This window comes from Myxocyprinus asiaticus, chromosome 46 (genome assembly GCF_019703515.2).
Source record: "Myxocyprinus asiaticus isolate MX2 ecotype Aquarium Trade chromosome 46, UBuf_Myxa_2, whole genome shotgun sequence".
NCBI classification, from domain to species: domain Eukaryota; kingdom Metazoa; phylum Chordata; class Actinopteri; order Cypriniformes; family Catostomidae; genus Myxocyprinus; species Myxocyprinus asiaticus.
Window position 1 is genome coordinate 18,421,996 of NC_059389.1, and position 25,320 is coordinate 18,447,315.

Consider the following 25,320-nt stretch of genomic DNA (forward strand, 5'->3'; position numbering starts at 1 on the left):
CTGAAGATCGGAAAAATCTTACCTCTTATATTTGTATAAATTATGAAATGGGTGTGAACATTTACGAGACAAAACTATATATACTGTTTATTAAACCCCAGATTAATGGGTTATCAGCTATCTTTCTATCTCTAATTCTGTGATTTGCCGACTAAAAACAGCCATTTGGCTCCTTAATGTTTCAGTTTAGGAGCCAATGGCTCCTAAGTAATTTTTTTGGCTGGAGCCCTGATGGTGTTGCGTCCGCATCGGCAGAAAAAGGCACATTTAAGAACCGTTAACAAAACTGAAGGTAATGTAAGTATTTTGGTTCTGGTACTTTTTTTTTTTTTTTTTTTAAATGGAACTGTTTCTCAACCTTAGCTGTGAACAATTCATTCACACCTGGGACAGATTTCATCTGACGTCAAAGTACGTTTTTTCCCCATCATGTATTGAAAACAATTTATATAATCAGATGGGTTGTATGACTTATTTGAATGTGTATGTCAATGACCAAATGGTTTTTTTCACTTAATTCTTGGTGTGACCTTTTGTCAGCAATTCATTTCGTTTTTTTTATTTTGCTCTTGGTGTGAATAGGCCATTAATTGTAAAATATTCACTCTCTTTGTATAAAACATCAAACAATTAACATGGCTTTAATTAAAAATAATGGTTAAATATTATTAAAATAAATCCAGAAATCATATAGGACCATGCTTTCGACCCTAAACAGTAGACATTCAGATAATTTAACTTGAATCAGAAAGCACCTTTAGCAGAATACAGCGACTATCCATGACGGCCTTGGCCAGCAACTGGCAAGTCAAATCGAAGTACATCCTGGGCTGTACTGAGGACAAGGGGATAGTGGGCTTACTGGGCATCAACAATTGGCTGGCTGCCCATTGGCGAAGCTCCTGCACCGCACGTTTATCGGATTCTCCAAAGTGAAATGACTTGCTGGAGGTACGAGGCACTATTGGGCTGTCAATCATTCCATCGAATGTCACTGTAGACCAACCAAAAGTGTTCACGAGTGTAATGGAGTCATTGAATGTATTTGTCTGGGAGGATGGAAAAGACAAAGAATTTTGCTAACAACAGAGCCTTAAAAGTTTAAAAATGTTTAAAGTCACACCCCAGAGAGCACACCTACACTGGCAAGATATATTTAATGTGTGCATTTTCACGTACACAATACAATTTTGAGCATTTGCTCATCTGTAATATGTTGCGGAGAAGGTACCTAATGGATAGAAGAATGACGTTCAACCAATGTTTTTGCAGTGTTTAAGATCAAAAGTTCACACTTACAGCAATAAAAGGTTGGAGGTTGCTAGGGCATTGTACTTGCCTTGCAAGACAAAATGCAGTAGCTACACATTTAGTCAAACTGACCACCAAAATCTGTGATCTGAGGACTGTGATCTGTCCTTTGACATATGGGTTTGACTCAACTTTATACAGACTCAGAGAAAACTGAGTGAGACTATTTTCTATTCCACAATTGGATGGCCAACCGAAAAAAGCCTTTTATTGCAGTTTCAATGTCAGCGTAGTTACGGCATTTTGGTTTTGTAGGGCAGTTTGCTGGACGGTAGAAGGGGTTCCTACTTAACTACAGTATCTTTTAGCAAGATGTAGCTCCACGTGAGTTCCAGTTTTTATTCCCATTGGTAGTCACTGCTCGCTATGTTGCCTCAAATAGCCAATCATCTGTGACAATTAATGACTTTGTTCATAGCTCTGTTGCTGCAAATCACTGTCATTGTGAACAAAAATAAAATTGGCTGTTTTTATTAGATTATTGTAAACAAGACTTAGGAAATCGCAATTGTATTAGTTTGGATGTGGCCTAACATCTTTGTTTTCTGAAGTATGCGGTACTAGAGAGTGTTTTTGAAAGTCTCCATTTTTGGTGGAGGAAAACGGCGCTCCAGTTTGGATGAGAGGCGTAAACGTAGCAAAATCAATGCATTTTTGTGCATGTGGCCTTAAGATAAAACTTGATGCCTTCTAAATGATGCACTCTCCCACAAACGTCTTGGTGGTGTAAGTGTGCTTACTGGGACTGTGTCAGGTAGTGCTGTTTAATAATTACTTTCAGCAAACAATATGTTCAAATCAACTTTAAATATTCTAAAGAATGATTACTGGGCAAACAATGACCAGGGCAGGGCAAATTCTGCCGATCTCCTCACCTTGAATCTGTGTAGTCGGATAATGTCTCCAACCTTAAAGATGACCGGGTGATCCTCCAAGTTTTTGGAGAAAATGGTGCAGCCTACTTTAGCATCAGACTGGTCTGTGATCTTTAGTGTGGAGCAGTGATCTAGTGACAAATAATGAGGTACTCACTAAAAAGCTCACATTACTGAGAATTACAGACATTTTAAAGTGTGAGTAATCCCTTTACAACTACACCAACTGGCCAAATAAAGACAAGGTTTAACACATCACTTTTTAATCCTGCTAATGATAGATGTGGCCCCACTTGAATCAATCTTTTGTTATCACATAAAGTGTTTCGAATTTATTATTGAATGGAAACTGATTAAAACAGAGAATTTGCCAAAATGTATAATTATTTTTGAACATCCATAGATTTTACCTGCACAATCATAAATAATATCAGGTTCTCTTATTTTTGCTTACTCAACTGAACCATATTTAACATTTCAAGACTGACAGTATCTGTATGTCAGTATATATGAGTTGCAGCCTCATTGAGCATTGATCCAGGATCAATTGGTCACCATTTGGAAACAATGCATAATTCCCTCCGCTGATTAAATTGAATGGGTGCTTACATTCTGTCCACTTCTCAAAACACTGACAAATCAACAAGCCCACCGAAGGTGACGGATTGATTTTTGACATTTTACCTGACCTTACATGTGATGATTTAAGGCATGATCAATGAATTGTATGTATTTAGAGGAAGATAACTGCATGAAGCCAAAACAGTAATGCACAGTGAGAGAGTGATTGGGAAGTAATTGGTTTTTGTTAGCTTCTCCTGAGATGCATACTATGACTTGATGATATACAGTACAGTATATCAGTGATTCCCAAACTGTACGCAAACCCCAGAGAGTTCGTAAGCAGGTTCTAAGAGATACGCAAAAAGAATTGGATTTTGCTTTGTTGAACTTGTTAAACAAGTTAAAATAAAAATAGCAGGGACTTAGGACTGGGCAAAAATATAGATTTTCTAATTAATCACGATCTTCATTTAAACGATCTTGATATCCATTCTTAAAATCGCAAGATTGATCTGTTAATATGCAAAGTTAAGAGAGATCCTTTCACTGTGTGTTGAGTTTGGTTAGACTTGTGTAATGTGTCCAAAGAAGAAATCGATAATTTCTCATTAAATACCCTTTGTTCTTTACAGTCAGTTGTTCACCAAAAACAGCAAAAAGAAACAATATAATAAAGAACCTGTGCCACTTCATTCTCATTAATATTCGCTCAACCCAAACAAAATGCGGAACTGCCGGTTTTAATATTTGTTCTACATATCAGTGTAAATACTTGAAAATAGTACAGATTCTGCATGTAAACAATAAACATACAGGCCTGACAATACACAGCTCTGGAAAAAATTATGAGACCACAGCAAAATTATCAGTTTCTCTGGATTTACTATTTATAGGTATGTGTTTGAGTAAAATTAACATTTTTGTTTTATTCTACAAAGTACTGACAACATTTCTCCCAAATAAAAATATTGTCATTTAGAGCATTTATTTGCAGAAAATGTCAACTGGTCAAAATAACAAAAAAGATGCAGTGTTTTCAGACCTTGAATAATGCAAAGAAAACAAGTTCATATTTATTCTTAAACAACACATTACTAATGTTTTAACTTGGGAAGAGTTCAGAAATTAATATTTGGTGGAATGGCCCTGATTTTCAATCACAGCTTTCATGTGTCTTAGCATGCTCTCTGCCAGTCTTTCACATTGATGTTGGGTGAATTTATGCCACTCCAGGCGCAAAAATTCAAGCAGCTCAGCTTTGTTTGATGGCTTTTGGCCATCCATCTTTCTCTTGATCACATTCCAGAGGTTTTCAATGGGGTTCAGGTCTGGAGATTGGGCTGGCCATGACAGGGTCTTGATCCGGTGGTCCTCCATTCACACCTTGATTGACCTGGTTGTGTGGCATGGAGCATTGTCCTGCTGGGAAAAAACAACATTTCTCCCAAATTCCAAAAATAATTTTGTTATTTAGAGCATTTATTTGCAGAAAATGACAATTGGTCAAAATAACAAAAAAGATGCAGTGTTATATATGCAATTGAGTTCAGGTCTGGAGATTGGGCTGGCCATGAAAGGGTCTGGATCCGGCGGTCCTCCATCCACACCGTGATTGACCTTGCTGTGTGGCATGGAGCATTGTCCTGCTGGGAAAAAACAATCCTTAAGAGTTGGGGAACATTGTCAGAGCAGAAGGAATTAAGTTTTCTTCCAGGATAACCTTGAAGGTGGCTTGATTCATGCACCTTTCACAAAGACGAATCTGCCCAATTTCAGCCTTGCTGAAGCACCCTCAGATCATCACCGATCCTCCACCAAATTTCACAGTGGGTGCAAGACACTGTGGCTTAAAAGCCTCTCCAGGTCTCCGTCTAACCATTAGATGACCAGGTGGAAGATCGGTGATGATCTGGGGGAAGATAACTATATAGAATAAACAAAAATGTTCATTTTACTCAAACACATACCTATAAATAGTACATCCAGAGAAACTGATAATTTTGCAGTGGTCTCTCAATGTTTTCCAGAGCTATATATAAACACACTGAGAACTTTATTAGGAACAATATGGTCTTAATAAAGTGCCCAACGTGGTCTTCTGCTGTTGTAGCCCATCCACCTCAAGGTTTGTATGTGTTGTGCATTCTGAGATGCTATTCAGCTCACTACAATTGTACAGAGAGGTTATCTGAGTTACCGTAGCCTTTCTGTCAGCTCGAACCAGTCTAGCCATTCTCTGTTGACCTCTCTCATCAACAAGGCATTTCTGTCCACAGAACTGCCACTCACTTGATGTTTATTGTTTTTCGCACTATTCTGATTAAACTCTAGCGAATGTTATGCGTGAAAATCCAAGGAAGTCAACAGTTACAGAAATACTCAAACCAGCCCGTCTGGCACCACAAATCATGCCACAGTCGAAATCACTGAGATCACATTTTCCCCATTCTGATGGTTGATGTGAACATTAACTGAAGCTCCTGACCTGTATCTGCATGATTTTATGCAATGCACAGCTGCCAAATGATTGGCTGATTAGATAATCGCATGAATAAGTAGGTGTACAGATGTATCTAATAAAGTGGTTGGTGAGTGTACATTTTATATACAGTATAAATATATGTCAGAAGTTTACATCTTAGCCAAATACATTTAAACTCAGTTTTTCACAATTCCTGACATTTAATCGTAGAAAACATTCCCTGTCTTAGGGCAGGTAGGATCACTACTTTATTTTGACTTTATTTTGTGAAATGTCAGAATAATAGTAGAGAGAATTATTTATTTCAGCTTTTATTTCTTTCATCACATTCCCAGTGGGTCAAAAGTTTACATACACTTTGTTAGTATTTGGTAGCATTGCCTTTAAATTGTTTAACTTGGGTCAAACTTCCACAAGCTTCTCACAATTGATTGCTGGAATTTTGGCCCATTCCTCCAGACAGAACTGGTGTAACTGAGTCAGGTTTGTAGGCCTCCTTGTTCGCACATGCTTTTTCAGTTCTGCCCACAAATTGTCTATTGGATTGTGGTCAGGGCTTTGAGATGGCCACTCCAATACCTTAACTTTGTTGTCCTTAAGCCATTTTGCCACAACTTTGGAGGTATGCTTGGGGTCATTGTCCATTTGGAAGACCCATTTGCGACCAAGCTTTAACTTCCTGGCTGATGTCTTGAGATATTGCTTCAATATTTCCACATAATTTTCCTTCCTCATGATGCCATATATTTTGTGAAGTGCACCAGTCCCTCCTGCAGCAAAGCACCCGCACAACATGATGCTGCCACCCCCATGCTTCACAGTTTGGATGCACACAGTAGATGTCCTAAAAGACTTATCAAAACTATAGTTTGCTAACATTATATCTGTGGAGTGGTTAAAAAATGAGTTTTAATGATTTAAACCTAAGTGTATGTAAACTTCTGACTTCAACTGTAATGTATGTAATGGCCTAAATGTTAATTGTTTATACATACTGTCTACCAAAATGATGAAAAACTAATTAAATAAAATTTGTAAAATGAATATTTCCCAATGTACCAAGTTAGAAGATCCCCTGCCCTGTATAATTAACAGCATTAGTCAGTTCTAATTGCACATTTCATGGCTCATTGAGCCTGGTTATGTTTTTGATGATGAATAAACGTCCTAAATAATATTTATATATTAAAGTAATATTTCTATATTCACATAAATTATATTTACCATTTGATACACATCGACAATGTTCATGTTGATGAAGACTTGAGCCTTATTCATGGTAATGTGGCCATACTTATGGTAAAAAAGTTTGGGAAACACTGATATAAATGACCCCATCGCAAAGAACAAACATTATTTTCCATAATGAACAGTGAAAACTAATATTAGAGCAGACCAATTGCACATCAGAACAGTGGTTTACAACTGGTTTTTGCATCAGGACCCAGATTTCCAATTGGACATCAAGTGGCAATCTAGAACAGTCCCAAAATGGTTTAGCTTACAAAATTTGTTTTCGATGGTTGGTTTAATTTTTCACACAAAACACATTGTGATTATCACAAATCATGTTTATTCTTAATTCAAGTGAATCTATATTAAATGCAGTCTGGGTAGATTTTCTTTTACCTTACATAAGCATTGTCTTGTTCATGATTTTCGAGGATGAGGACATTTCACGCAACCTGTCGATGTTTTCATTTGCATAACTGGGCCTCTAACCAAGTGACAGATGAATATGCACAAAGATACTATAGAGTTTGACTGGATGCATACTAGGGCTGGGCGATATATCGATTATTAACAATATAAACGAGATACTTTTGCTGACGATGTAAAATTGACCAGTATCGTGAATATCGTGATGATTTTAACGTCCTTTCATTTGGCCATTAAGTTTCATAAATAGCGCATCAGCAGACTAACTTCACGATCCTTCAGGGCTGCTCAATTTATCAAAATAACATAAAAATGGCGAGTTGGTCATATGTGATTATTAATCCACAATAGGCTGTGATTTAAAGTAGGGCTGAAACATTTAGTCGACGTTATCGACAACGTTGAAAATAAAAAACTGTCGACAAAAATGTTCGTCGTCGAATAGTCGTTTGATATCATTTAACACAACATGAGATCATATGAAACTAATGATGCCACACGAGAGCAGCACTGCAGTTCGTGCCTGATTGAGGAGAGAAAGAATTACACAACTCACAGTCCAGACACACTCCAAACTTTTCAAACAGCTTCGGGTGATGTGGATTGCAAAGTAAGAGGGAATTATACAAAAATACAAAATAAGTAAATACAGAAGCACTCTTGTTTTGGAATAAGCAGAGCTGCAAAACTTAATAAGGAAATAATAAGGAAGCAGGTCATGTAAGTAACTACAAACTCCGAAACTGGCATTTCTCTGTGCGAAGTGTCCTGATCTAAGGGGGAGAGACTGAAACTGCACCCGGCTGATGCACACTCTGTCGCAGGACGCTCATCCCTCGTGCACGCGCACTTAATGCAGCTAGATTATAACATGATGGCTTGCGATTTATTGTATCATAATATGGTATATGTGTCACTGTGCATTTCTTATCGTGAAGAAAATTGGCAATACGCAGCTTTATTAATAAGAGAGAGTTTGTTTTTTTGTGAGTTAATGATGGATTGAAGTGAACAAAAAGGTGAGAGAGGGTAGTCTTCGCCCCATTATACACTGCAACAAAATATGTTTTTGATTTGTTTTTGTTTTGGCTTGATTTCCAATATAAATATCTAAAACTCTTAACTTTAAAACAATGTAAATTTACTTTAGCAGCTATACTGCAGAAGAAAAAATTGTTATCTGAGAATGTTGAATATAATATTAAAGATACAAATATTTTAAAATATCTAAAAATATTTTTGAAAAGATGCATTCACCTGAGAAGCAGCATATAAGCTATTTAGATTTGCTTTTAGAGAATAGATCTTGAATATAAATATATTTTGTCTTTACTGCACTTGCAGAAGTACAACCAGGTGGAAAAATACACTTATAAACAAAATACACTTATATTTAAGATACATTCTTGTGGCATGGGGGCGTGGTCATGTGTCTGTCTGCGGGAGAGGGAAAGCGGTAAGGTTCGTCAACTGGGCTGTAATTACTCTAACACCTGTCTCTCATTATAGTGATGGCAGAGGGAGACCTTATAAGGCATGCCAGAGCGTCAGAGTGGGAGAGAGAGTGGCAAAAGAAGCTGGTGTCTGAATGACTGGCAGCTATATCCAGAGACTGCACACGTCCAGTTCTATGAGATACTAAAAAAGCCCTGTTTGAGTTGGCCACTGAGAGCATTTTTTTTTTTTTGTGGAGAAAATAAATACTCACCTCAACTTTTCTCTGTCTCCTGACTCATCCATTGCCTACAAACTTAGATCCTTCACAATTCTCTTAAAGCAAGTCTAAATATCTTATATGTTGCTTCTCAAGTAAATGTATCTTGTTTTAATTATTTTTAGAAATTTTAAATGGAAAACAAGACAAAAACACTTGATAACAATAGGAGTTTTTGCAGTTAATTATTTACTGAATTAAACTTAAAAGTATTTGTTTCCTTTAATTCAGTGAATGTCATTTAGAGGTATTTTTAAAGATGATTTTGTCCTCTTTATTGTTAGCAAACACGTTTAATAACCTTTTATGTTGGGAATAGTCGGTTAAGAGCTAATGATTAATCGTTGCAATAATCGCCCGAATAGTCGAATAATCATTTTAGTAATCATTAGTCGATTATCAAAATAATCGTTAGTTGTAGCCCTAATTTAAAGACAGATAAACATGGTCTGTGTGTGACGCAGAGTTCACACATCCTCCATGAGCGGGGCGGTCGCATTGGATGTTCACATTGGCCGCGTCTCTCCTGCAAGAAAGAGTAGCACCTCTGAAAATAGAGTTATCTATGGGGTCCTACGCCAATTTATTTCTTTAATAAGGTCATAATAAGCTGAGGTTATTGCTGCTTCATGTTGTGTCTATACTGTACACCTATATACACAGAATGGCAAAAGGTCCGGCAGTTTTTAATTCTTTCCTTTATTAAGTAATTTTATTCAGTTTACTTGCAGACATATAAATTGTAGTGTACTATAGGTTCGGTTTGAATAACTTTGATTTGCTTGTGTATCTTTTCTAAAATCTCCTGATTATTTTAGTGTTGTACTGCACCCAGAGCCGATGAGCTCAGCGTGAGCCTCAGATCAGTTCACGTGCATTGTGAAATCAAAGTAATGCAGGTTCAAGCTTTCGTGCAATACTAAACATTAGTTACCGCTTAAGTTATTTTAAAAATCTACAAACGTGGCACAGAATAACAGAAAAGGAGGAGATTACACTGAACTTTTACACATCGCCTTTTCTGTGTCAAAATAAAAGCCCCTTGTGAAGTTGAAGTAAATACAGCAGCACTTTCGGTGTCAAAATAAAAGCCCCCAGGTGGAGGTGAAGTAAAGAGGACAGAAATATATTACTTTGTATAACGCAAATCTAATAATCAGACTAATAATGATAATTCAACATTATATTAATAATAAACATGGCGTGTCCCATAGTAATAATTTAGTATTATGCAGTGTTCAACTGGGGTTTCAAAAATAAGTCAGTGAAGTGCCTTTGCACACCTTGTTCATTCACAAAAATGCATTCATAAAAACATTTGAAGGTAAATAATGCTTTTTATTAAGCTACTATGTGTCATTGTGTATGAAATATAAATATAAAGTGCATATCAATGAAAATGATTGAATTTCATTCTCCCTTGTGTTTATTTAATGAAAATCAAATTTTTATATTTTAATTGAATGTCTTTAAAACGTTGAATCTACTTGGCTACAATGGCTGTTTGGATGTAATGATGGTTCCTCAGATAAAAAAAACAAAACATTTTTGAGCCATTTTAGAGCAAATACATAATTATCGAGACACATATTGAATATCGTCAATAGGCTGCAAAATCTATCAAGAAATAATATTTTAAGACATCCCCCAGCCCTAATGCATATATACGTCAGCAACAAAAGATATGCTCCATCCTTTTAAAATTTGACAATTTGCTACCCAATCAGAATCGACGTGTGACTCATTTTAGAGTCGCGGTACACCAGTTGAAAGCCACTGCATTAGAATATGAATTATAAGTACTAGCCAAGGTCGCAGTTTTGTTTTGGTTTACTCTGATGTTATTTGATCACTAAAGTGCAAAGAATAATGTAACAAACCCACCCTCAACCTAAAAACCTACCTCTAGGATGTCTCATTCATGATCCATTATCGTTTCACTCAGTTTTTATGGTTATTTCAAAAGTGGCCGTGAAAGTCATTTAGAAAGTCACCTTTCCTCTGGCTCCAGTCTCCAGAGAAAATGGGAGAGCCTATTACAGTCTCAGTGGGATGAGGGAGATTCACTGACCTGAGCCTTTGGAAGGGAATGGCTGTTTGAAGAAGGTCACCACACCGTAGATGTTCACCACTGTTCTGGGCTTCAAATGGTTTAGGGAAGAATATGTGTACTTTCCCTACACAGAAATAAAGCAGGTTTATTGCCATTTATGTCAACGAATCAAATGCGAGCAGGTAACCAATTAATTTCCATGACTTTTCTAGATAAGGCTTTTATAAATTTATTTTATATAGACTGCACTTACAGAGAGAAAGTTCTGGCAAATGAAATATTTTATAGCCATTGAATAATTTTAAAGCTGAACTTAACTAAAAATACACTCACTGAGTACTTTATCAGAAACACTATGGTCCCAATAATGTGCTCAATGTGGTCTTCTGCTGTTGTAGCCCACCCGCCTCAAGGTTTGAATGTGTTGTGCATTCTGAGATGCTATTCGGCTCACTACAATTGTAGAGAGTGTTTATCTGAGTTACTGTATTTCTGTCAGCTTGAACCAGTCTGGCCATTTTCTGTTGACCTCTGTCATCAACAAGGCATTTCCATCTGCAGAACTGCTGCTCACTGGATGTTTTTTGTTTTTGGCACCATTCTGATTAAACTCTAGAGACTGTTGTGTGTGAAAATCCCAGGAGATCAGCAGCTACAGAAATACTCAAACCAGCCCGTCTGGCACCAACAATCATGACACGATCGAAATCACTGAGATCACATTTTTCCCCATTCTGATGGTTGATGTGAACATTAACTGAAGCTCTTGACCCGTATCTGCATGATTTTATACACTGCACTGCTGCCACATGATTGTTAGATAATCACATGAATAAGCAGGTGTACAGGTCTTCCTAATAAAGTGCTCATTAAGTGTAAATATACTATGTATAGAAAGTTCCATGATTTTTTAAGTAATCATTTTAAAATTCTATTATATTAACAGGCTTTCCATGTGAAATAATTTATGACAAATGAGAACATTTAAACCCCTCCCCCAATTGTCAGTAGCCTCCTGTAATGTGAAAAAACAAAAATTATATATATATATATATATATATATATATATATATATATATATATATATATATAATTTAAATTGTAAATTACATTTATATAGTACAATTGTAAATATTCATCATGGCAATATTTGTTGTACTATATTTAATGTATTCTGATTAGAAAAACAAAAACAAAACATTGTGTTCAGCCAGGATGATTTTCAATACTGTATTGCAGAAATGACAATAAAGTTTTTCACATAAAAGTAATGAAAATTAGATTCCTTTGCATTACAGTGAGGATTTTGTGAATGGTAATAATGCAAAAAGTCTTGGTAAAGACCTGTAGGCTTTCTTTTCTTATGCAAAACAGAATTTCTGATTTGCTTCTTTTCATTTTGTGACAAAATATGACCCAGGCATTTCTTGGTGAGATTCACCAATTCAACTGGGCTATTGTTCCTGACTTTATTTAAACTGGACTGAATGTGTCTGGGGACATTTAGTCTTAAAGCTCCTGATCTGGCTCAAGCAAATGTAAAAGATGGTGGCAAATTAAAAACGACACCATGCTCAAGCAAAGGAGCAACCAATCACACAATCGGACAGAGGCAAAAGCCAGCAGACAGAAGCCAATTAAGATAAAGAATCTGCTTGATCTTTGAGGGATAACTGGCAGATCTGGTATTGGGACAAAGTGGAAGGGATTTGTCTCTGATATCTACATGAAAGGAAACACATACTGCACCTCAGAACTGATGACAGCGGGCCCGTGGGAAGAGGAGGCCGAGGGACACACCTATCAAACACATCCCGATGAGATCAAATGAAAGTATAGAAATAGAACAAGAAATATTGTTTCTAGTTAAGCTCAAGACGAGGATGCTGAGGATTTGAAAATGCATGCAGTCAACACTTACAAAAACACAGGCGTCTTTATCATCCATCTCCAGGTGACAGGGATGCAGTTTGTCTCTTAGAAAAGACGGAGACTTTCTGATGGTGAAGCCAGCTAATACGACAACATCCTAAAGAGAAAACAGTAAAGGTAATGAATTTCCGATGCTTAATATGCAGAGACAACTGTAAGCAAGACATTCTGATAGAGACTCAGTGTCTCTTTATTGATCTGTTTGAGCATCTCGACACAGCAACATTGGCTCAACCAATGGAGTGAGTCTGGGGCGGGGCTATCTGTTTTAGAGGTTGACCGATAGTTGATTTTGCCGATACCAATATCTAAGGTGGTGAAAAGGGCTGATAAGTGATTAATCGGCCAATAGTTTTTTAAATTGATTTATTGAATGTTAAAAAAAAAAACTTTCTTAGCTTTTCCTTGCTATGACCTAGAGTCCAAAATGAATAAAATCCCAGATGCAGTTTACTGTGCAACAAAAATTTTGAGCATAATGCAGGACTACGAACAAGCCCAAAATTCACTTGTTTCTGGACTCTTATTTTGAAATGACAGAGACTTGACACTGTTACAATACTTTATATTTAACAATTTACCAAATTAAGCTTTTTATAGCTTATACACTGGTGGCCAAAAGTTTGGAATAATGTACAGATTTTGCTCTTATGGGAGGAAATTGGTACTTTTATTCACCAAAGTGGCATTCAACTGATCACAATGTACAGTCAGGACATTAATAACGTGAAAAATTACTATTACAATTTGAAAAAAAAAAAAAAAATCAGAACTTCTTAAACTACAAAGAGTTCTCATCAAAAAATCCTCTACGTGCAGCAACGACAGCTTTGCATTCTAGCTGTCAGTTTGTCCAGATACTCAGGTGACATTTCACCCCATGCTTCCTGTAACACTTGCCATAGATGTGGCTATCTTATCGGGCACTTCTCACGCACCTTAAAGTCTAGCTGATCCCACAAAAGCTCAATGGGGTTGAGATCCATAACACTCTTTTCCAATTATCTGTTGTCCAATGTCTGTTTCTTTGCCCACTCTAACCTTTTCTTTTTGTTTTTCTGTTTCAAAAGTGGCTTTTTCCTTGCAATTCTTCCCATAAGGCCTGCACCCCTGAGTCTTCTCTTTACTGTTGTACATGAAACTGGTGTTGAGTGGGTAGAATTCAATGAAGCTGTCAGCTGAGGACATGTGAGGCATATACTTCTAAAACTAGAGATCTGATGTACTTATCCTCTTGTTTGGTTGTACATCTGGCCTTCCACATCTCTTTCTGTCCTTGTTAGAGCCAGTTGTCCTTTTTCTTTGAAGACTGTAGTGTACACCTTTGTATGAAATCTTCAGGGTTTTTTTGGCCATTTCAAGCATTGTATAGCCTTCATTCCTCAAAGCAATGATTGACTGACGAGTTTCTAGAGAAAGCTGTTTCTTTTTTGCCATTTTTGACCTAATATTGACCTTAAGACATGCCAGTCTATTGCATACTGTGGCAACTCAAAAACAAACACAAAGGCAATATTAAGCTTCATTTAATGAATCAAATAGCTTTCAACTGTGTTTGATATAATGGCAAGTGATTTTCTAGTACCTAATTAGCAATTTAGCAATTAGCAAATGATTACTCAAAGATAAGGTGTTGGAGTGATGGCTGCTGGAAATGGGGCCTGTCTATATTTGATCAAAAATGACTTTTTTCAAATAGTGATGGTGCTGTTTTTTACATCAGTAATGTCCTGACTATACTTTGTGATCAGTTGAATGCCTCTTTGGTGAATTAAAGTACCAATTTCCTTCTGAAACAGCAAAAACTTTACATTATTCCAAACTTTTGTCTGCCAGTGTATATTCATCAGATTAAGGATTTTGTAAATATATACTGTATATATATTTCACCAGATTAGATTTTATTATTATTCATTAGATATGAAGTTGGAGACACAATGTATGTGCTGACGGGGCAAGTTTCCAAATACTCACATTTTTCTTTTCATGCACTCGCTTTAATTTAGAACACTGATTAACTAATCAAAATAACCAAATTTGCATTGAGGTGAGGATAAAAAAATATGGATGAATATTGTCAGTCAGTGATTGCTTTTATTTCACCTCTAAAGACCATTATTATACTGTATAGCTAATTTGCTCTAATTGTAGACTCCTCCAGCGGCGGCCACAGAGGAATAAAAAAAACAAAAAAACAACAGTTCCAAAAAGCAACTATCGGCACCGCTTAATCAGTAAAACTGATATTTCGGTCTACCTTTAATCTGTTTGATTGACTACTAGCAGACAGGAGGCATGTTCGTTAAACCTGTTTGAAAACATTATTTTTGCAACAGTGCCCGCTCACTTTTTAAGCCATCTTGTTTCTGCAAGTAATTTTTTAATTCATTTTTCCTATAGGGATTTAATGAAGTACTTCATAAAAGAGTTCTGAAGACATGAACCAAACCAACCAGCTCTGAGGTAAATCACAACATTACAAACTTTGATCTGAAGCAAAAAAGTATTTGAATTTCAGACAAAGACAAAGGTACAAGACTATGTACTTACCGTCTTTAATGAGGGAATGAACTACAATCCCATGAATCATTGGGGATGATGTAACTGAATTACAAATGGAATTTTTAGGGCTGCAACTAACAATTATTTTGATAATTGATTAATCTTCGATTATTTATTCGATTAATTGGATAAATAAAAAAATTTCCTGTATTTTATTACAATTTTATTTTTTAAGAAACAGAAATGATAAAGGGCGTAAGGATTTGGTTTACTGCACTGATCGATTCTATACTCTCACAAAACTTTGAACATACATACATACATACATACATATATATATATATATACATATATATATAAACTCTAATTTAGCACTATATTTGCTCAATTTCACACGAAACTAAAAAATAATATTGTATTTTAAATGGTAGATAGCAGTTTCTTCAGATTTCTGTTTAGTCATTAAATTTTAGTAATTAATTTGCCCATGAAGAAATTGTTAATATATTAGGAATAAGGAAATAACAGTACACACAGTAGTCCAGCAACCATGGATGGCATGTGCGCATTAACAATCGCATTTACTCAAGAAATGCCGAATCAAACCAATTGTACATACAGTGCATAGTGAATAATACATTTACACGTGAAGCACTTCTACCTTAGGTTGCATTTTAAAATGTAGGCAGCTGACTTGCTACCTTGCTGCCTAATCAGTTAATGGCTTAACTGACAGTTGTTTTGAATGAATGGAACTCTTAAGGAAACTGGTCTTCGAACAGTTTGAAAAGCACCTTATTTTCATCCTACCTCCAAATACAGCCTCCAGAGGCAGCATTTTCCTGGTTTCAGATGCAGCCTTGAAGTTGCACTCACGCGCTTCTGTGGATCCAGCGCAAGCAGCAATCTCTTGACAGTTTAAACGGCCTGGATTGCCTGCTTGGATTGACATGGAATGACCGTCATGATTTGTGAATCAGAGGAACTTTTGATCCTGAAGTCTTTGATTCTGGCTGATGGAATATACACTTCAAAGGAAGATATTAGATGAGCGCTCAACGGGAAGAAAACGCTGGATTTTCGTGAGGTTTGTGAATTACATCTGTTTAAACGAAATATCTGCACATTTGCAAATGGTATATAATACAAGTTTTATTGATATTTGCCTTTTATCATTAGAAAAGTAAGTTAAAGGTGACAGGGAACTGTTGAGGAGTGACTGTTAGAATATGTGCTTTAGAGGTAAATAAATGAGCGCTCCACAGGATGCTGAATCTGCTCAAGTTGTGTGAGGTTGGGTTATTACATCTGTTTAAACGAGATATGCGCATATTTGCAGACGGTATATGATATTTGTTTTATTGATATTTGCCTTTTTATCATTATACAAGACAGTTAAAAGTTACAGGGAACTGTTGAGGTGAGAGAGGAAGAAAAACACAGATGAGCACTTTAACATTATGAGCTCAAACGCATCTGCTGCTGCTCTGATATGCGGACCGTTTAAATGAGACTGTGTTGCACACCGGTCTATTTTTGTAGCAACATGATGGCACGTAACAACAAAATGAACTGTTACTGGTTGTTTACATGTCTCAGTCGCTTCACATGCCAGCAGGTGATTCTCGGCACCCTTAAGAAACAAATCAGCCAAACAGGAAATTTTATCGGCCAATGACGACAATTTAAAAAGCTGAATACAGTACAATCATATGCAAACACAGTGCAAATTCACTTTTGTGCTGAAAAGTCTCATCCTGGTGCTCACTGTATTACATGCGGTTACATGATGAGAAAGATCTAAAACACTTCAAAAACTTGCACACATGACCATGACATCCATGAAAGCTGTATGATTGATTACACTGACACTGAAAGTGCAGTATGATGTTGCAAGAGTTTAATCAAAATGATGGCGCTCCCTTTCTCCATTGCAATCGGTTTGATTGACGTGGATGCGCGCACGTTTGCTCAGTGAAGTTTAACGGAGACTCGCTTCTGGTAAAAACAAAGAGTTTTGCAAAATACGTGGAAATACACGCCTGATTTTGAATTCATAACATGTATAGATTATAAAACATAGAAAATAGCAGTCAAATTTAACTTATGCGCTGAAGAGAAACAACTCTTTAAGCGCATCAAACAGCACAAGCCCTCTTTCAATGCACCTGATGAAGCAACCGCTCCACATGCTTACTATTATCTTCTTTGAAGTGTTTATAAAGTGCTCGTGTGCTGGACGTCTTGGGTCATGTTTTTTCTACTTCAATTTGCCTCCATTTTTCAAACGAATTTCATCATGCAACACATTTTTCACTGGGCTGTAAAGTGAAGTCACTGACGGAGCTTCTCCGTGCTGGCTGCGGATATCCAACTAATTGATAATTAAATACGTTGTCGATGATTTTCATTATCGATTTTATCGATTAGTTGTTGCAGCCCTACTGATTTTAAGTTGTTTATAATAAGTACAGAATCAATATATTTAAAGTTTACTGCAAAATATTCAGATATATGCAAATATATAGGCCTAAGTGGTTTTTGAGTGTAGGGAGACAGACTTGATTGCCTTAGCAAGCATCCCTAATTATTGACCTTGAGACTAATTCAAACTGAGTCCCTGCATCCCTTATTCTTAAAAACAACTAAGACTTGCAATTATTTTCAGAAGTCTGTATAAATAAAGCTGGAGGACTTGCAGAATGTCTCTAAGTGTTTAATCCTTGCTCGCAGATATTCAGAGATTTAACTGATAATGTTTCACTCTATCGTTATGCAGAAGCTGCCAAGTATCATGATAGTTCACCAACTGAAAGCTTTATCTTCTGCCACTGTTAAGTATTGCTGCTACCAAGCCAAATGGCAGTTTAATAATCTGTCTTCCAAAAATGCTACTGGCAACAACAAGCACAAATAGAGGTGGTTGTTTGCCACAAAAGTTATTTTGCTGCACTTCACAAAGAACTTTTATGTTGTGTTGCACAATGAAATGTTCATAACGACTATGACCATTGCAGATTACCAAGTCTGATCTCCAACTCTGAGAACAGGAAGATTCAGAGCCAAAGTCTAGAGCATTACTAGGAAATATGAGTGGACATGGGGGACGATTTCTTCCAGTAAGCAACAGATCATCTTGCCGGGTGACAGAAAGGAGAATCCTTGGGGAGAAAGTCTTTCTGTGCACCATTTGAGATAGTAAATGGAGTTTTGACTGAAGGCACCTCTCTCAAGTAGAGGTCAACTGACAATGGATTTTGCCAAAACCACTAACTAAGCTGATGGAAAAGGCAGATAACTGATTTATCAGCCGATAGTTTTAAAAATAAATGTAAAAAAAAAAAATAAGGCACAGACACTGAGGCAAAGAGAATCCAAAATACTAAAATTTCAGAAAAAAAAAAACAATTTTGTGCAACCCAATAATAAAAAAATAAAAAAATAAAAATGAAGATTTGGTGCATAACACGAGACTTTTAACCTTAAACAAGATGGAAATACACCATCTTATTTTGAAATGTCTGTTCTTCCATCTCTAACAAACAGATAAGAGAAATAAAATATGCATTCTTACAATCATCTACAATGTATAACAATAGAAACATTATAGAGTAAACATTGTCATATAGGCTAATAAATACTGTATGAGCATTCAAACTACCCAAAATATACAAAAGGTTTATTGGGAGGGGAAAAAACGACTTAAATCCCAGAGAACACGCACACCAAGTTACAATCGCGCAACCAGCCTATTCTCGGAAATCTGAGTCGCCATAAACGTTACTTTTTAATGTATTATCGCAAGCCCTTGCAATATGCTAATTTACGATATTTCGATAAATGCTATATATCGTGCAGCCCTAAAATCCACCTGTGAAAGAAATTATAATGGTTAGGTATATTAGAACATTATTATTTATGTATAACATACTTTGGCCTGGAAGATGCAGTATGAGAGCAGCCCTATGAGTTGAAATAGTTGACCAATCTGTTTTTTTAAGTGGAGGACAGTGTCTCCTTGTTATAACGAACATACTGCTGGGGTCCGATCGTATGACAACTCGTGTGCTCAAGGATATACAATACATCCCTAACAAACATTTTGCTGAGTTCATATCACATGAGAAATCTTCTGAGGTCAAATCACATGTAATTTGTTAACAACCTATATAAGCCTGCCATGTGTGTGTGTTGGGTTAAGAAGACACAGGAGCTTCTCCCCCCGGCCAGGTGGTACGAATAAAGCACTGAGGAAAAGACTGTGCTTTGTCCTGTGTGCGTTTGGAACACTCTCACTCATGTGAATTCGTGTGACACACCCCTGAAAATAAACTCAGTGGATCTGCATAAATCATATGTGACATTTGTTCATTTAAAATGGCTAATTAACACGAAAGGTGAGCAGTTTTCATCCTTGACCTTGTAACATTGTTCTAACCATTTGAACAGCTAATGTTAGCATTCTCTCCACCTTGTCTGCAAACATTAAATCAAACTTACCAACTTCATCGCTGTTTTTTTGCTACTAAAGTTTAAATTGGACGCTATTAAAACATCTTGACAAATAGAAACCAAGCAACTGAAAAAATGCATTGATTGTCGTAGTCATTGCTGGTTAAGCCAAAAATGGGAAATGATCAAATTTACTGCTTAACACTTTATCATGTCAAACCAGAGACATTAGGATATATCAGGTCACTGGTATACATTTGAATAGGTGAAATCGTAATATGGCGGGTCTTGGAATGGAAGTTAAAAGAGCCAACCAGCTTTTTGATAGAGACATCACCTGTCAGTTTACTCGAGAATGCGCATGCACATTTGGACCAGCCTGAAAAATAGCATTTTTTTAAGCATGATCTGAGATAAATAAGCACAATTGTTGATACACCTTTTGTCAGATTCTATTGCTGATTTGAAATGTTATTAGCTCATAATCTTTTTTTATTTTTTTTATATATAGTTTTATTTTTTTTATCCCCTTTTCTCCCCAATTTGGAATGCCCAATTGCCACTACTTAGTAGGTCCTCGAGGTGACGCGGTGACTCACCACAATCCAGGTGGTGGAGGACAAGTCTCAGTTGCCTCCGCTTCTGAGACAGTCAATCCACGCATTTTATCATGTGGCTCGTTGTGCATGACACCGCAGAGACTCCCAGCATGTGGAGGCTCATGCTACTCACCGTGATCCACGCACAACTTACCACGTGCCTCATTGAGAGCGAGAACCACTAATCGCGACCACAAGGAGGTTACCCCATGTAACTCTACCCTCCCTAGCAACTGGGCCAATTTGGTTGCTTAGGAGACATGGCTGGAGTCACTCAGCACACCCTGGATTCGAACGAACAACTCCAGGGGTGGTAGTCAGCGCCAATACTCGCTGAGCTACCCAGACCCCCTACTGGCTCGTAATCTTGACCAACCATTTTAGAGATTTCAGTCTTTCCCCATTCAAGTAGACATGAGCTGTACTTGTACTGACTTAAAATAGCTTCACACAGATGTTACCAACATGGCAGCTCTCTAACCACTAAGCCATACCACACAAAATTATTCCAGTGGAAAAAAGAAATCTATATGTGAATATTCCCCAAATATTCATATGAATATTTTATGCGTTACAGAAGCTTACCCCTTGTCTGACAGACTGGGAGAAGTCCTTGGCCAACGTGCCAAAGAGAATGACATTGATTGATGTATGTTCAGAGGTGCTTTGAGGGGGGTCCTCCTCTGAGTGAGAGAGAGAGAGAGAGAAAACAGCCAGGACAGAGTGAGAACAGCTCAGTGCCATTTAGCTTTTTCAACAGCCCACTGAAGTCTAGTTAAGATGAGGAAAAAGTAAAAGATTGCAATATATAAAAGTTTTGAATCACAATATACTAAACATTGTTTTACCAGGTTCCTGCTGATTCCCAACTCTATTTATAAGTTTACAGTTTCATGGAACTAAGCCATGCTGCCTGGATAACAAAACCTACAAATCTTTTAAAACCTAAAGCACCAGAGCTGCTATAAACAGGATGCAAGATGTGAATCCCAGACAGCTACACTTTCTTTGCTGACAAAACAGATCAGCTTGATCTGTGCCAGCTTGTTCAAGATTTTTGTCCTTGCATTTAAATTCAAATGGGCAATCTTACCTCTGATCTCGGCTTTAAGCATTTCTATGACACCTTTCTGCAGGCAGGATAGCACAGGACCTTTGTGAACCAATCTAGCCTATCCAGAGAAATAAGCACTTTAAAAGGATAGTTCGTCCAACAAATTCAGTCATCGTTTACTCATCCTCATGTTGTTCCAGACCCATATGATCTCTTTTGCATAAAAAAAAACAACAGGAAGTGTTAGGGGGCGTTCACACCGAACACGTCCTTGCGCTAAAAAAAGCTAGATGCAGCGCCCCGAGTAGAACGGAACGCTGTCTCGTTTTTAACAGCTGAAGTGTCCGGCTAGCCCCTATAGGCAAAATGTTTGTATGCCATGGAAGTAATACGGGTTTGGAACGACATTAAGAACATGATTTTTGGGTGAACTAATGCTTTATAGCGTCTAAAGTCATAAACACAAGAATAGTGACACAATTCTGTTGTCAAAAGATTCAGTGTAATAGTCTTAAAGATGGGGCTATTACACACCAACTGGAATTTGATAGATGACCTGTGAGAGTTAATGAGCTTTATAGTTCCAGTCATGGTTTAGAAAGAATGACTTAAAAATGGTGTCTAGCATCCATGAATATTAAAAGAGATTAGGGATGCAACTAATGATTATTTTGATAATCGACTAACCTAACGATAATTAGAATGATTATGTGACTATTCGGCGATTATTGCAATGATTAATCATTAGCTCTCAACTGACTATTCAGCTTGTGCCTCGACTTAAAAGGTTGTATTAAACATGCTTACTAAAAATAAAGAAGACAAAATCATCTTTTAAAAATACCTCTAAATGACATTCACTGAATTACAAGGAAAAAAAAATATTTTTATTAAGTTTAATTCAGTAAAAAATTCACTTCAAAAAAATCCAATTGTAATCAAGAGTTTTTGTCTTGTTTTCCATTTAAATTATCTAAAAATCCTTAAAACAAGATACATTTACTTGAGAAGCAACAAGATATTTAGACTTGCTTTCAGAGAATGTATCTTGAATATAAGTGTATTTAGTATATAAGTGTAATTTTTCACTTGTTCATATTTCTGCCAGTGCGGTAAAGAAAAAAATATGCTCGTATACAAGATATATTCTCTAAAAGCAAGTCTAAATATCTTGTATGTTGCTTCTCATGTGAATGCATCTTGTTTTAAGTAAGCTATTTTTAGATATTTTAAAATATTTAAATATTAAATACTGCATTCAGCATTCTCAGATAACAATTTGTTTCTTCTGCAGTATAGCTCCGAAAGTAAATGTACATTGTTTTAAAGGAGTTTTAGATATTATATTTGGAAAACAAGCCAAAAAAAGACTAATCAAAAATGTATTTTGTTGCAGTGTACAATGGGCTAGACTACACTCTCTCACCTTTATGTTCACTTCGATCCATCTTTATGTCACAAGAACAAACTCTTCTCTTCTTAATAGAGCTGCATATCGCCGATTTTCTTCACAATAAGATACACACCGTGATATACAGTATATTATGATTCAATATGTCACAAGCCATCACGTTATAATCTAGCTGCAGCAAACGTGCATGAGGGACAAGCGGCCCCGCGCCAGAGTGTGCATCAGCCGGGTGCAGTTTCAATCTCTCCCCCTTCACACGACTCATAGAAGCGGCGCTGACCGCACAGAGAAATGCCATTTTCGGAGTTTGTTTATGACCCCCTTCCCTATTATTTGAACTTTAATAAAGGATGCATTAAAGATATAATGCCAGGTTGTTTGCTTTTTAGATGCTCTGACATGCAAGTTTTGCTTAAGCGGAATGCCAGATGCAGCTCTGCTTTATTTCACGATGACAGTGCTTCTGTATTTACTTATTTTGTATTTTTGCATTATAATTCCCTCATACTTTGCGATCTACATCACCTGAGGCTGTTTGGAAAGTTTAGAGTGCATCTGAACATGTTTTCCTCCTCTCCTCAGTCAAGCGCGAGCTGCGGTGCTGCTCTCGCGCGTCATCATTAGCGTTTCATATGATCTCATGTTACGTTAAATGATATCAAACGACTATTCGACAATGGAAATTTTTGTTGACAGTTTTTTATTAACGTCAAATAATCGTTTCAGCCCAAAAAGAGATAGTTCACCCAAAAATTTAAATTCTGTAGTTCCAAACCTGAATCACTTCCTTTCTTCCGTGGAACACAAAAATATATGTTTTGTTAATGTTAACGTGGCTCTTTTTAATATAATGAAAGTGAATGAGGATGGATGCTGCTGAGCTAAAAAAAAAAAAAAAAATGCCATAAAAGCAGTCCATAAGACTTGTGCAAGTCTTTTAAAGCCTTTTTGAATATCCACGAAGGCAAATGAGTTTTGAGACTTAAATTTCAGTCTGTTCATCACACAAAGCTATAATACGACAGAAGACTTGGTATAAAGTGCACGAGTAATGTGGTCTACTTTTATGGTGCTTTTTTTTTTTTTTTTTTTTCAAACTCAACAGTGTCTGTCCCCATTCACTTTTATGGTATGGAAATCTACTTTTGTGCTCTCCTTAAAGGGTTACTTCACCCAAAGAAAAAAATTCTCTCATGATTGAGTCACCTTTAAGCCATCCCAGATGTGTATGACTTTCCTTCTTCAGCAAAACCAAAGTGAAGATTTTTTATAAGCACATTTCAGCTCAGTTTGTCCATAAAATGCAAGTGAATGGGTGCCATCAGTCTGCTAGCTATTTGACGGTCCAAATGTCATATTTAGGCAGCATAAAAGTAATCCACACAACTCCAGTCAATCAATTAATGTCTTCTGAAGCAAACCGATAGATTGGTGTAAGAAACAAATCGATAATTAAAAAGTTTTTAACTTTAAATCTTTGCTTCTGCCCAGCGCTGGATTGTTGTTTGAAATGACCTAACTCGCGTGACATTCGTTCCTCTGTTGTATACAAAGCGGGTGCTTCCGACTTCTTGCGTGAACACGCCATTGCGCTTACGTCATATAACAGCTGCATGATGTGTCGACTGCTGGCAGGAAGCAAGTTTTTAAAGTTAATAAAGTTTTAATTATCTATTTATTTTTTACACAAACATATCGATTTGCTTCTGAAGACTGGAGCCATGTGGATTACATTTATGCTGCCTAAATATGCCTTTTGGACTGTCAAATAGCCAGCAGACTGATGGCGCCATTCACTTGCATTGTATGGACAAACTGAGCTGAAATGTGCTTATACAAATCTTCACTTCAGTTCTGCTGAAGAAGGAAAAACATACACATCTGGGATGGCTTAAAGGTAAGTAAATTATGAGAGGATTATCATTTTTGGGTGAACTAACCCTTTAAGAAAGAAAATCATATGAGTTTGTAGCAACATTAGGGTGAGTAAATGATGACAGAATTTTCATATTTGGATGAACTATCCCTTTAATGCTTTTGGGCCATTTTTTTGTATAAAACACTGATAAAAGATTTTAGGCTTACCTTTCTCAGTGGGAAATTGAATTCTAATTAGATACATCTAGATTTAATTCAATTTAAATAGTTTAAAGGAAGTGTGATGTCTGATATAGAAGCAATCAGGCAGGACCTTAATGGACAGAATGATTTGATTTTTTTTAGATGAGAACCCAATGAAATAATGTCATCAAACCTTTACACATCTGTGTGAGGGGTCAAAGGTGAAAGTAAGGCTTGTTATAGAGACACGCTGAAGGTGAGAAGGGACCTTGGCGTCTAGGTCAGATGAATCGTTGACTGTATGGACAGGCATGTCGTTTTGCTGATAGCTGTAACAATAATAACAAATAAGCATTGCTAATATGTCGCCAAACAAAAGAACAAAGCAAGCTCTGATTCAAAGAAATGTGAAAAGATTTTGAGGAACGTCATAAGCTTCTAAATGCAGCGATACACAGACTAAAGCAAGGTATTGTGGCAAAGTCACATGTCTAGACCTCTCACAAGCGATTAAGCCCATGTGGCATTGATCCACAAAAATAGACATTTCATATGGTTTACTAATTGAGAGTGAAGAATTGTGTGTACGTGGGTGTTTGTATCCATGTGGTTAAGCTCCCCACATACCTACAAACACACACACAATCTTGC

The 25,320-nt window shown here is 36.7% G+C and overlaps 1 protein-coding gene across 7 annotated transcripts in view; it reads right to left on the reverse strand.

The window, feature by feature from the left end:
- The window catches only part of LOC127436336 (protection of telomeres protein 1-like), a 65,438-nt gene that overhangs the window by 32,969 nt on the left and 7,149 nt on the right, over positions 1-25,320 (reverse strand). For 2 of the 7 annotated variants that reach the window (XM_051690432.1, XM_051690431.1), the window contains exons 2-9: positions 24,863-24,998; positions 21,237-21,315; positions 20,729-20,826; positions 12,580-12,687; positions 12,408-12,458; positions 10,677-10,782; positions 2,187-2,317; positions 756-1,049 (exon numbers count right to left, since the gene is read on the reverse strand). In XM_051690432.1, coding sequence (XP_051546392.1) covers positions 756-1,049; positions 2,187-2,317; positions 10,677-10,782; positions 12,408-12,458; positions 12,580-12,687; positions 20,729-20,826; positions 21,237-21,315; positions 24,863-24,982 — 987 coding nt within the window. In that variant the 5' untranslated portion in view covers positions 24,983-24,998. Of the gene's footprint in view, positions 1-755; positions 1,050-2,186; positions 2,318-10,676; positions 10,783-12,407; positions 12,459-12,579; positions 12,688-15,902; positions 16,032-20,728; positions 20,827-21,236; positions 21,316-24,862; positions 24,999-25,320 lie in introns of those variants that run through there. The other 5 variants (XM_051690433.1, XM_051690434.1, XM_051690436.1 and 2 more) reach the window with 5 other exon arrangements.